At 38.4% G+C, this 12,822-nt stretch overlaps 1 protein-coding gene and 1 pseudogene across 4 annotated transcripts in view; both read right to left on the bottom strand.

The window, feature by feature from the left end:
- Positions 1–12,822, bottom strand: part of Sptbn1 (spectrin beta, non-erythrocytic 1) — a 197,644-nt gene that overhangs the window by 128,755 nt on the left and 56,067 nt on the right. For all 4 annotated transcript variants that reach the window (XM_004643407.3, XM_023703550.1, XM_023703551.1 and 1 more), the window contains exon 2: positions 6,218–6,413. In XM_004643407.3, the coding sequence (XP_004643464.1) occupies positions 6,218–6,365 (148 nt within the window). In that variant the 5' untranslated portion in view covers positions 6,366–6,413. The remainder of the gene's footprint in view (positions 1–6,217; positions 6,414–12,822) is intronic.
- LOC101560818 overlaps positions 12,225–12,822 on the bottom strand; it is a 56,829-nt pseudogene continuing 56,231 nt past the window's right edge.

The following is a 12,822-nucleotide window of genomic DNA, read 5'->3' on the forward strand; positions in this document are numbered from 1 at the left end:
AGTTTGAATCACATAGTAAGGCCCTGTAACAAATAAGTAAATAAATATTAAAAAAAAATTAAACAGAGGGCTTCAAAGCATGTGGCACATGGGCCATCTGAAAAATGGAGACACTTTCTGCCTTCCAGCAGCAGTCCCGTGGATTTTTGGGTTTCATCTGCCAATACTCTGCAGCACTTCTTTTTTATTCCCCAGTTTGATCACACACATCTCTTTTTTATTCAAAGAACTCAAATGAATCTTGTGCTCCTTCAAGTTTAACACACTAACCAAAAATAATTTTGAATGCAATGTTCTTTTCATAGTAGCCAATCTGCAAACAAACTAAATGTTTAGTTTCTGTGTTAGCTGAACACCTCCCTCACTGGATTACTACTTTGTGTGATCATGTGAAGACTACCAACAGATTTATAGTTTAACTGTCAGAATCACCTTTACTAGACTGAGTGTCACAAACCAAAATTTAAGAAACCATATAAAATCTCCCCAGCATCAATCTTAACGGATTCAAAAATTAAACTGAGTGGTATCACTGAAGGTACTGATTAAATAAACCCCAGCTATTTAGGAGGCTGAGGAAAGAGGACTGCTAAGTTCAAACCTGGTCTGAACAACTTAGATTCTGTCCCAAAATATAAAAATGAAAAGGGCTGGAGATGTTATTCATTGGTACAGCACTTGGTCTGCATTGCTAATGATAAAACATATCTTGGAACATTTTAAATTTGCTCTTAAATGGCACTTTAACCACACACAGGACTTCATAAACACCTTACACCAACTGTATGTCTTCTTTTTATCTACTTGCTCACAGGTCCGTTTTGGTAGAAAATTGGCAGGTGAGCTAATATATGTATCTGAATTTAATAAATGCAACAAACACAAAAACTTCTTAAGGCCACAGTCCTTCAGGTCTGCAGTACTGCAACGCCTCTGCCACTGGTCTGCCGGCAAACACCAGATAGAAATCACAGTACGATGGTGTCGGAAGCTTTCATGGAGTACTGTCTGCTCCTCCTCACTAATTCACCACTATTATGTATACAGGCGTGCAGAGAGACGTGAGCTGCTCACACATACCACAACCCTTGACAACACTTTGTTAAGTGAAAGAATCTATTTATAAAAGGTTACATCTTGCATGATTCCATTTGTATGAAATGTATACCTTTGTTATCTTTAAGCTTTTTCATATTACCGTTTCACTTTTTCAGAAAGTCTGGAACAGGCAAATCTATAAAGTAAGAATGTAGATTAATAACTGCCTGAAGCTGGAGGAAAGGTAAAATTAGAAGTGACTGCTAATGGTGTAAAGGATTTCTTTTTGGAGCCACAACATTTATTACTAAAATTAGATAATGGTGACTGTGCACAGTGAAGGGTAAGTTTTATGAAATGCACATTTTATCTCAATAAAGATGGTATGAGAGGTATATGGGAGGGAGAGAGGAAGGGACAGGAAAAGAGAGGGTAAGAGTACACAGTCATGGAAGGAGAAGAGCCTGGGCTCTGAAAGGCTGAGCTCGGGAGAGGGATCAGGCATACAGTAAGAAGCTGGACATGATGGTGGCACAGCTTCCAGCTCCTGGCTCTCTGAGGCCAGGGTCACTCACCTGAGCTACCAGGAGATCTCAGCCATCACTAAGACAAGAACAGAATTTGAAGTGGTATCAAGGAACAGTAGTAGCAGGTATCCAGGCTGGATTCTACTGCAGGGAAGAAACAGTTCTAAACCAGTGAGAAGAAAAGGTACTGTAGGGGGAGGAAAATAGAGAAATCTAAGCTCCCAAAAAAGAAAGATTACTATGTTCCTACCATTAGAAAACTATGGAAGCTATTTATATGTGAAAAATAAATTGAGAGTATAAGCTGGGAATAGACATAATGATATAAATAGGACAGCGGAGCCCTGGTAATATGCTCAGGTTAGCTAGCATGCTACTGAATCTTACATTGTGCTTGAAAAGGTGACTGGTTTCGGGTTTTTTTCCCTAGTACCAGGAATCGAACTCAAGATCACATGCTTTCCAGGCAGGCACTTATGCCACTGAGCTATATCCCCAGCCCTTGACTGGGTATTTTGCAAAAATTTATACTATAGAGCAGAATGTAGACGCTACAGAAATAACCACTCTTTTTTTTTTTTTTTTAATTACCACTCTTGTTGTTGTACTGTATCTGTTTAACAAAAGTTTAGTACTAGAAAGCATAAAGGGCAAAAATCTTTTTATTTTTTAAAATAATGGTTCAATTACACATTACTCCTCATCACATTGAGCCAAGGAACAAAATATTTACTCTTTAATAAAGAGATCAAGACCAAATACTTCATGGGTATTTCAAAGCCCACATTTGTTTAGCAAGATCTATAACATTTTAAACCAACAGTTAAATGTTTATGTGAAGGTACTTGAGCTACCCTGTCCAAATCAGTGCTACTGGCCAAATCTGGCTACTGACCATGTGACATGTAGTGTAGCACAGCACATTCAAAAACCTAGTATAAATATGTACAACTTTCCATGAATAACTTTTGACCAATTACATGTTAATAGATGATATTTTGTATGCACTGATTAAAATGTCTTATTTGAAAGGTTACATTCACATGTGGATATCATTATTTATACAGATCTGATCTCGGTCTTTTTGGCTTTGCTGACTTAAAGCTCCTTCCGAATTCTCAATCACTAAAGTAAAGCCTATGTAAAAGGCAGGCTGGCCCACATAAATGGTCATTAACAGTTGCTTTCTACTCCATATTTGTAGAGGAAACAATTAGATATGTAGATTATTTTCATATGGCTGACCCCTGTCTTTTTCCCCCCAAACAATACAAGTACAATGCCCACAATTTAGCTAAAGGCTCTTATGCAAACTTTCAGCTCATGAACATTGGTGAGCGATAACCTAAAGTCACTCTAGTCTTTGTTAAGACGCGCTTTTCGTGCTTGCTTCAGCAGCACATTACTAAAATGCACTGTGATATGTGGGTTCCTTCTGCCAACTCTCCATGCCACTACTGTATTTTTGAATGTAGTATTACTTATTTAGGATGCATTTATGTTTTTCTCATTAGAAAACAGTTGTGAATTTGTTTCAGAAAAAAAATTCAAATATATAAATGCTACTCAATATATACTCAAAAATACTACTCAAATATAAACACTGACTATTTTGGTATACATTTCTCTCAAAGTTTTCTTCATTGTTCATAAGTATTGATAGAAAGACATTAAGTTTGTTACTACTTTTATCAATATTTTGAAACTAAATGTTGCACATCTTAAAGGACCTTTCTTAATTTGTGTTGATTCTACAAAACGTGAACAATAATCATAAACAACACTGATTTGTAAAAAGAAAACATTCACTTTTAACATTTAAGATTAAGTTTTCATGGTTTTTCTTTCAAATAAAAATATTTTCCAGTAGATTCAGCTTATTCTGAATCATTACATGTTCTACAATCCTAAGGCAATTTGGTCAAAGGTCAGGAATGTGGTATAAGAAATAATTTACAGAAGACGTCATGACTTCACAGTACTTTGCCTTGAGGCCGAACCTGCCTGCTATGCTATCTCTGTTACCTGACAGAACCCAAGAATGTTTTCATCTTCCTTCTGAACTCCACAGCCAAACCAGGGAAAGGGGGAAGTGCTGTCTACATGTTTTCATTCTATATTCAATTTTAGACATAAGGATACATGTCATCAGTCACATATAAAAATGTTACATTTCAGTAACTCTTATAGAAATGGACAACCTCACTAACAACTTTTCATGCTGATAAAACATGTTGAATGATAATATACAGAATATATACATTTTGGACATACATAAAAATTTTGAGTATGTGGTAATAATATGGTGACTCTGTTCTTAAAATCTGTTTCTATCTAAGTCTTACATTTTTACAAGAAAAAGAACTGAGAGACTCCCTCTTCAATCAGACTGCATGGAAGCTTTCCGACAAAGGTCTCCTCTGACAGATGTTTCCCACCCTTCCAGGCAGATTCTCAGAGGAAAGGGTACAGTTCTCTGCACTGCCTCTCAGTCCTCAACGCTGGTATGCCAGCTGCAAGTCCTCAGCAAGTTATGTAATCCTGCTTCTGTATCTGTACTTCATACATAACAAGCTCTCTTATGCAACTATTATGGGATTAACTGTTACTATATGCAGCACATTTAGAATAGCACCTGATAACACAACAAGCACCATATTGAAAGCTACTATTATTATTATTGTGACATAGTTATTCTGGGACCTAGGTAAACATCCAGGGAAAGGTAGGACAAATGATGAACACTAAGGACAGCTGGAATCTCTCTTCCAAATATTTGAAAAGGCAAAATATAGAAAGCAAGGAATTACTCTGCAGTTTGCAAGTAAAACTGTCCCTAAAAGGAGATAAGAAAGGTTAGGGTATCCTAGAATCAGAAAGTTAAAGACTCATGATCAAAGATAATTGGTCATCACTAGCATAATTAAGACTCAAATGAAAATTAAAAAGGGGAACGGTTAAAGTACAACTCCGTCCACTACCACAAGCACAGATCATGGCTTCCATACTAATGAATAAACTAGAAAATAAATGCTAAGAGTGAATGACTATCCAACTATACATTCAGGCAAGTTCACAAAAAGTTCTTAAAATCATCATCATCCAAGATGCAAATTATCCTAAGCCATTTTCCTATACTGTTTATCTGGCTGTATCCATAATAGCCATTATAGTTCTTCCTCCTTTCTGTTGTATTTCAAATTTTCTAGCCAAGCCTTTCAGATAAGACTGACCAAATTTTCACTCTAGGGGTGCATTCTGAGTAATGATCAAGCAGGCTGGTAAGACAGACCCTACCTAGTACCTTGAGGATGCAGATAGGCTCTTAGCTATGGAATGTCTATAAGATCTAGAGGCCTGGACCCTGGGGCAGCCACTTTGAGACTACAAGATAGGGCCTGTTTGTGGACAGAGACTACACTAGCATAAGTGAAAAAGTAGAGAGAAAGAAACTAGGTCCTCATTGTAACCATTTAATCTCAGGAGTAACTTTTGATGAAAGGCTAAATCTGACTACTTGTGTGACCAATAAATGTTCTCTGTCATTTGGGGTTAGGTTTATTTTTACTTGAAATAAGGAAAACCTAAATGATACAGGCTTCACAATCAGATTCTATCTTAAAGACAGTAAAACTATTTTCACAATTAGCAGTAAACTTACCTGCTCAGGTCATGACTGCAGGGCTGGGGTGGGATGGAGTAGGGGGTGTGGGGTTAAATCCAAGGCTTTTACATTGACCTACATACTCAGCACCTCTTTTAGTTTTTATTTTGAGACAGGGTCTTACTAGGTCACTAAGTTGTTCAGGTTTGGCTTTAACTTATGATCCTCCTGCCTCAGCCTCAAATAATGCTGAGATTTGAGGTACATACCTCCATACCTACCTACTCTTGACTTTCATCATGATCAAAGACATTGGGGAGAAATAATAAACCTACTTCTCCTATTTAGAAACTATTTCCTCTGAACTCTAAATTATAGAGGCAGTACTCAAAACGCAGTACAAAATACTCTACTTTGACTCTTGCTTTATACATATTTGATACTCAAGTGATGGAACCTTTTCCTGACTTTCAGGGCAAGTTTAAGTTAACAGACTACCCATCTTAACCAGGGACATTCTCAAAGTATGCTCTAGATATTCAAAAAGAACAAAGAAGTTAGGAGTCACTGGGACGCTGTATCCCACTACTATTAATAAGGCAACTGCAAATTTACAGAATAACATGTGTTCTTATGCTAATAAGCCAGCACCTCTCAGATATGACACTAACCAATCTTGTACAATTCAGGCCAGAGAATGTATCACAAGCACAAAGTACACAGATTGGTTGGGACATATATCCTTTATGTAAGGCACAGTATGCCTCAATATTTTGAAATGTAAAGTGTTTCCAAAATAAAAGAATCCTTAGCCTTTCCTGAGTTTCCATAAAAAGTCCCATACCCTAAATTACTTTGGCCATTAGGATGGACAGCCCTCCAAATACAGAACTCACAACATCGCAGAACAGTTGATCTGCTCTCAGGGGACCGTTTAAGCAGAGGTGAGATGCCTGTCAAGAAGCACAGCAGTGATGGGGCAGAGGAGCTGATCTCGGAGGGGCTGCACACCTCCTGGGCCTCAATGATGGCATGCACAAGGCCTCACCTGCCAAGGCCTTGATGCGAGAGCGCTCGAAGAGCCGCGCAGAGCTGTTCTCATTGTCCCAGTCATCCACATCCCAGCGGTTGTTGACGTCGCTGTACTGCTGCTGGATCTCAATGTTGTCATAGTCTGTGGCTACTGTGGTCGTCATCCTGAACTGCCTCAGCTACTCCTCCACATCAGCTCCTTCTTAAGAGTTCTGTGGGAAAGAAAGAACATATTTAGAGGTCCAAAGTGTAAAACAAAACACCACTGAAGTGTATACATTCCCCAGGAAATCTGCTCAGCTGAAAGTGAGTGTGAAGCCGGACAAGTGGTACTTGCTCAGAACAGGTCTTCTGGGGCTTTGCCACACAGTACTGTGTGACTGGGACTAAACTATTTTCTATCTCCAAGCTCTAGTTTCTCCAATCATGAAAGCAGAAAGATACATTCCAGATTGTTGCAAGGACTCAACAAGATGACAGATAATCTACAAATGGCCTTTTCTTCTTTCCAAAGTTTAAACTATAATTTTAAAGTTTTATCAGCTTCCTCTACACCCACCTGGTCCTTCTGAAAGAACTCATTTATTTTTGTTGGTTATCATCATAAACAAAAATCTTTTTTTAACTTTTCATTCATAAAATGATATATAAGAGAACAAATCATTTGTTCTATATATTTCAGTAACTTATTCAAAACCGTATGTCCAAGATGTAGATACAAATATAAGGCACCAAGGGTAGTATCCTTCATGTGCATAGCAGATGCTTAATAAATGATTATAGTCATTTAAATCATTACACTTTCTGGCTAACATTCATATCTACTCCTCAGGAACCCACTGTGAGTTACAGGGTTCTTTTAGGGATAAATATAAAAGACCGGGGCCTCAATTTTTGGCCCACTGCTCTCTTTACTTTATCACAGTACTTTCATAGACTTAAGAGTTACGCTTATCTTTAAATAGTCTTCTTTTGACACAGCTGTTCTTCACTCATTGAACCTAAATCTTATACACTGAAGACCTACAATATGCTCAACACTGTTCCAGATACTAGGGATAACAACCAACAAGTTATGGACCTGCCCACAATGAAGCTTATGTCCTAGTAGAAGGCACTAGATAAAAAAACACACAAGAAAAGGGAATTGGAAGAAAACAAAATGAAAGCAGAGTAACATGTGAGAGTATTTTAGATCTGATGGCCAAAAAAAGGCCTAAGCTAGTACTCAAACAGCTCTCAGTGTCAAAAAGGAACAAGACATGTACAGATGGAAAGGGACAGCCAGGCAAAGGAGTGGAAGCTGACAGAGCCAAGCGTGCACCATAGCTGGAATCTGCTGTGAAGAGGCAAGACACGAGATGAAGCTTCAGAGGTGGATGGGCCCAGATCAGGAAAAGCTGTAATCTTAGTGTGGCTGGAAGCCACTGCAAGATCTTAACCTAGTATACGACATCCCCAGATATGTGCTTCTAAAGGATTATTCCTGGTGCCATGTGGAAAACAGATTGTAGGAGGCAAGAACAGAAGGAAGGGCCAACTAGCAGGTTACTCCAGAGATGGTGGTGGCAAGGCCCGGGACACTGGAGTCAAGATGTTACACAGGTTTCAGAGAGACAAGTGACAAGACTGGGGGAAAGACTGGCAAGCTCTGAGGCACAGGGAACTGTTGGCCCAAGCCAGGCTCTGTGTATGACTTGCACTGGTATGATTAAGTTCCTGGATATTTTAAATTTGACCACAGGGACTTAAACTTAAGCATATCTAAGTAAAGCTATCTAAGTAAGTTAACTACAAATTTAAAAAGAGAGTGATGGAAAAAGATGATTCTGTTTTTAGTGGTAGGAAGCTGTCCCAAGAGAAAATATATGGTCGTCCCTCCCCCACTCTATCTTATTTTCAGACATTGTAAGATTTCCATACTGGCTGCTCACTTGGTAAAAGCCTCTCTCAATATGCACAGAGAACAGAAATGGACTAGTCGGCAGGCTTCATCAGTAGAGCTTGTGTGTGACAGAATCAGAGCACCACACAGCACCATGGAAGGACTGCTCAAGATAATTTTTCCTCCACATACACCACCATACCAAAAAAATAAACAAAGCCAAATATACTGAAAAGAAACAATCCTCTAATTATGCTTTTAATGTATGTACAACTAGGTTTCCAGGGTAAATAAGTTAAGCTGAAGCAAGTGTACCAATGTCTCCTTTTTCACAGTTAGTTATTTTCTCATAAGCAATCCAAGAATACCACCAATATATCCTACATCTTCAGGAAGAAGCGTGAGTCCTCTTTACAACTGACCCATAACCTCTGTAATCACATAGCATCCATCATCACTGAACAGAAAAATTATGAATGGAAGTAAAGCATGGGAGATCAGATAGGCATGATCAGTTACAACAGGATAAATGTATTGGTTTATTACATTTTAGTGCTTTTGTTAGCAATATACTTACAGGATTTCATAAAACACTAGAAATTACAGAAAACTAATTAATAAATATATTCTATTGACTAATTTTATAGTTGCATTTAACATTTACAGTTGTAACCCCTTTTCGTAAAGAAGAGATAAGGAAATTTCTCATATACCATTTGACCTTGCAGACAGTTAATTTTCCTGATTGAATCAACGCCAAAGACATCTTTAAAATTCAGCCTGGAAGATTTTATCTGTTTGTGTGTGTACTATTAATTCCAAATTCTGCACATACTGAAAGTTCCATTTAATGCTGCCCAAGCTGAAAGCCAAGCAAGCACAGTGTCAATTCTCTCTAGATATGCTTTGACAGTTTGGTGCCACCTGCTGACGGATGAGGATGAACCACAACAGGGCTTTCAGAGCCACTAAACCAGACTGGCTCCGGAGTGGGTCCACCTCAGGCCCTGTTATCAGCCCAGACTGGAGGCCGCTTCCCACCAATGACTCACACCACACTCACCATCTACTGCCCAAAACTTTCCTCCTAGTGTTAATCTTTTCTTTTAAATTACACATAGTAATTGTAAGAACTTGGGGTTGTGATGTGATAATTCAACACATAAGTCATTTGGAGAATTTAAACATCATTTTCCCAAGTACCCTTATGATTTTTGAAATGGGTCTCACTAAGTTGCCTGGGCTGGTTTGTTTATTTGCTTGTTTATATTTTATTTGTTTGTTTGTTTGTTTATTTATTTATTTATTTATTTATTGGTGTAACTGGGGATTGAACTCAGGCCCTTGCACTTGCCAGGGAAGCACTTATTCTACTGAACCATCTCCCCAGCCCCATGGGGCTGTTTTAAATTTAACAATCCTCCCATCTCAGCCTCTGAAATAGCTGGGATTACCCAAGTGCAAAAAAACCACCACGATCCCTCCTTAAAGAGGTAAATGGAAAGCAAAAGTACCCACTAGTCTGTGTAGAGAAGAATTACTGCTGGTATAAGTTATTATTCAGACACCCCCCCCCCAAGATCTTAGAAGCTGAGTTTCAGGGGCATTTTTCTTCTTTCATATTCTCCATCTCTTTGAAGACTACCACACAGTTCAATGTTTATAGTGATGGAAACCTTTTCTGATTTTCAGGACAATTTCAAGGCTATTTATTCCCCACCTCATGCTGTAGGGCTATCATAAGAATATTTCTAGCATTCAAAAGTTGTGAGTGAGTGACCTTAATGTTTAAAGAACCGCTGAGCCCAGGAAGTTTTGGAAGGTCACCCCATAGCATGGGGACTGCAGATGTCCAACACAGTACAAACACCATTATCTGTCATCCACCAGTAGAGGGCTGAACCATCTGTGAGCACAGTCTACATCACACATACAGTCTCCCCAGGAGGCTACCAGAAAGGTTTGAGTTTTCCAAGTTGCTTCAGCTACACATCCCCAGAGCCTATGAAGGCATCTGTATTTACTGCATGGCTGTGGGAAGATGAGGAGAAAAAGGAGGAAAGCTTGGTCACCTTGGAACTCAGCCCAGAAGTTCCACAGTGAGGAAACCTTGAGAAGACAATAAAGTTGATACAATACAGGACAAGTCTCTCCTTGGGGAAGCAGCCCTCAGTCCTCTGCTAGCTCAGAGGCAGCCTGGATCTGACTTTGTTGCCACAGTAAGAACTCATGAGATAGTCCCTGAATAAATAAAAATCAATGCCATTCTAGGTGTAGTATGGTAACATCCAAGTTATTTCTAATTAGGTTTTCAGAATACAATTTAAAGAGAAAAAATTTATCTGTTCTGTTATTTTCTGTCACAGGTAACAAATTCATAGGATTTTTGTTCTATAAAAAACAGGTCAGGGGCCGGGGAGATGGCTCAAGTAGGATAAGTGCTTGACTGGCAAACGCAAGGATCTGAGTTCAATCCCCGGTTCCACCAAAAAAAAAAAAAAGGTTACATCTGAACTTCCTTCCAGTGCCCTCTTCTGATATTCTATGAAATCTTCTACAGTGTCCCATTTTTCTGTCTGACTCTTATCCAAGTTCACAACTGCCCCAGGATAGGGACAGCTAAGTGCAGGTGTTTGGGGACATTCTGCTCTCAAGAAAGTCACATTTTTAAAGCAGGCAGCTAATAAACACAAAGCATATTTCATAAGGTGCTTCTCTATGCACTATGACAATACAGACTTCCCTTTTTTATTTTTTAAAGAGAATACAAAATAATAAAAACGAAAAAATAGAAATGATAGAATTTCACTAAACAAAATTACTATACATTTGACAGTATTTGTATTGCAGTGTTGTCTTCACATTAGTTGCTTAATTACCAGATATATGCATGCAAAATTGGAAAAAAGAAAAAAGTTAAGAAATTAAAGTAAAAGGAAAAAAAAGCAAAAGCAAAACAAAAAAGCATTAACTGCTCCTTTCCACAGACCAGAAGTCCACAGTACAATTATCGAAACCATCCATCCTGCATGCATGCATACATTCATACATACATATATACATACATACATACATACATACATACATACATACATAGTCTCTCTATCCCCCACGCTCTCTCCTGTCCTTTACATCTCAGTGATTCCTTCCAGGTTCATTCCTTTTTCACAGTATTATTGTACTCTTCAGATTTTATTTACTCTTTCAGGTTCTTACACTAGGGAGACAATATGATGTTTGCACATGCAGGTCTGATTTATTTCACTGAAAAGTATGGTCTCTAATTGCATCCATTTACCAAAAACAGCCTCAAATGTATCCTGTTTTATAGCTGAATAATACTCCATTGTGCAAAACATATCGTATCTTCTTTACTCATTTTCAGTTGATGGGCATTTGGTTATATCCAAGGTTTAGCTATGACAAACTGTGTTGCTATAAACATGAATGCACATAAATTACTGTGGTATGATGTTTTTAGTTCTTCTGGGAAAACACCCAGGAGAGGAACAGCTGGGCTGAATGGTACCTCCAAGCCTACTTTTTGAGGAAACTCCACACTGATTTTCATAGTGGTTGTACCAGTCTGCACTTGCACCTATAGCCCCTCCAAAATTTGTTATTGGTTGACTTCTTGATGATAGCCATTCCTTCTGGGATGAGATGGAATTTCAGTGTTGTTTTAATTTGCATCTCTTGAGTGACCAATGATGTGAATATTTTTTCATATATTATTTGACATTTGTATTTCTTCATCTGAGAAATGTATATTCATCTCAGATGCCCATTTTTGGATTGGGCCTTTGAATGCTGGGGGTCTGATTGTCTTTACATCTTTTTTATTTCAACTGTTCTTTATTGTAAGATCATAGAACTAATTACAAATTTAACCTATAACTTGGTAATTTTACTCAGGTAATAAGTTTTAATAAAAATAGTGTTTCTGCAACAACTCAAATGCAATATAAGGATGAGAAACATCTGACTGGCCAATAGATTTAGTTCTCACTAAATGGAACTCCAAGTTCTTTTTCAGGAAAAGTGAACTGTGATTTCAGAAGACAGTATGGGAAGTCTGTCACAGCCTAGCTTCCACTTAGTCAACTGTTTCTGGCAGTCTCAACTGGGATGGATACATTTATATAATGGGCTGTGCTTGAGCCTTCTTTGCAAGCAGCTTTAGATCTGCAATATACTTGGCAATGGTCTCCTTCTCTTGTTGTGCAGAGATGCTCTGCACCACCTGCTTCTCCACCCAGCTGGTCATGTGCTCTTGTTCCTTGAGACTCATCATGTTCTGCACAGATATATGATAGTCTTTACTTCCCTGTATACTCTGTGTGGCTGTTCCCGGTAAGCTACCTTCAAGGCCATTGCGATGTTATTCCTCTGGACATCAAAAAGGTAGTGGCACTTCTCAACCAGAACCTGCTGGGACTTCTCCAATTCAACTGCATCCTGGACTTGTTGTATAGATGCTTTCTTTGCCTCTTCTAGATGGACAATTTCTTCCTCATTTGGCTTATCAATCAATTCTCCAAAAGAGACACCATATTTTTTTTATTACATAGACAAGCAGATCTACTACAGATACGGTAGAGAAGGTCTCCAGGCTAATTACATATATTACTTTGGACAAAACATATAAGATAAGCCCAGTTCCAAGGATGTAGGGTCTTGTTACACCAGTTTTAGGATAAAGGAACTGGAAGAATTCGTCTGGAATCAGCTCAAGA

This window comes from Octodon degus, unplaced genomic scaffold (genome assembly GCF_000260255.1).
Source record: "Octodon degus isolate 3935 unplaced genomic scaffold, OctDeg1.0 scaffold00174, whole genome shotgun sequence".
In the NCBI taxonomy this organism is placed as follows: domain Eukaryota; kingdom Metazoa; phylum Chordata; class Mammalia; order Rodentia; family Octodontidae; genus Octodon; species Octodon degus.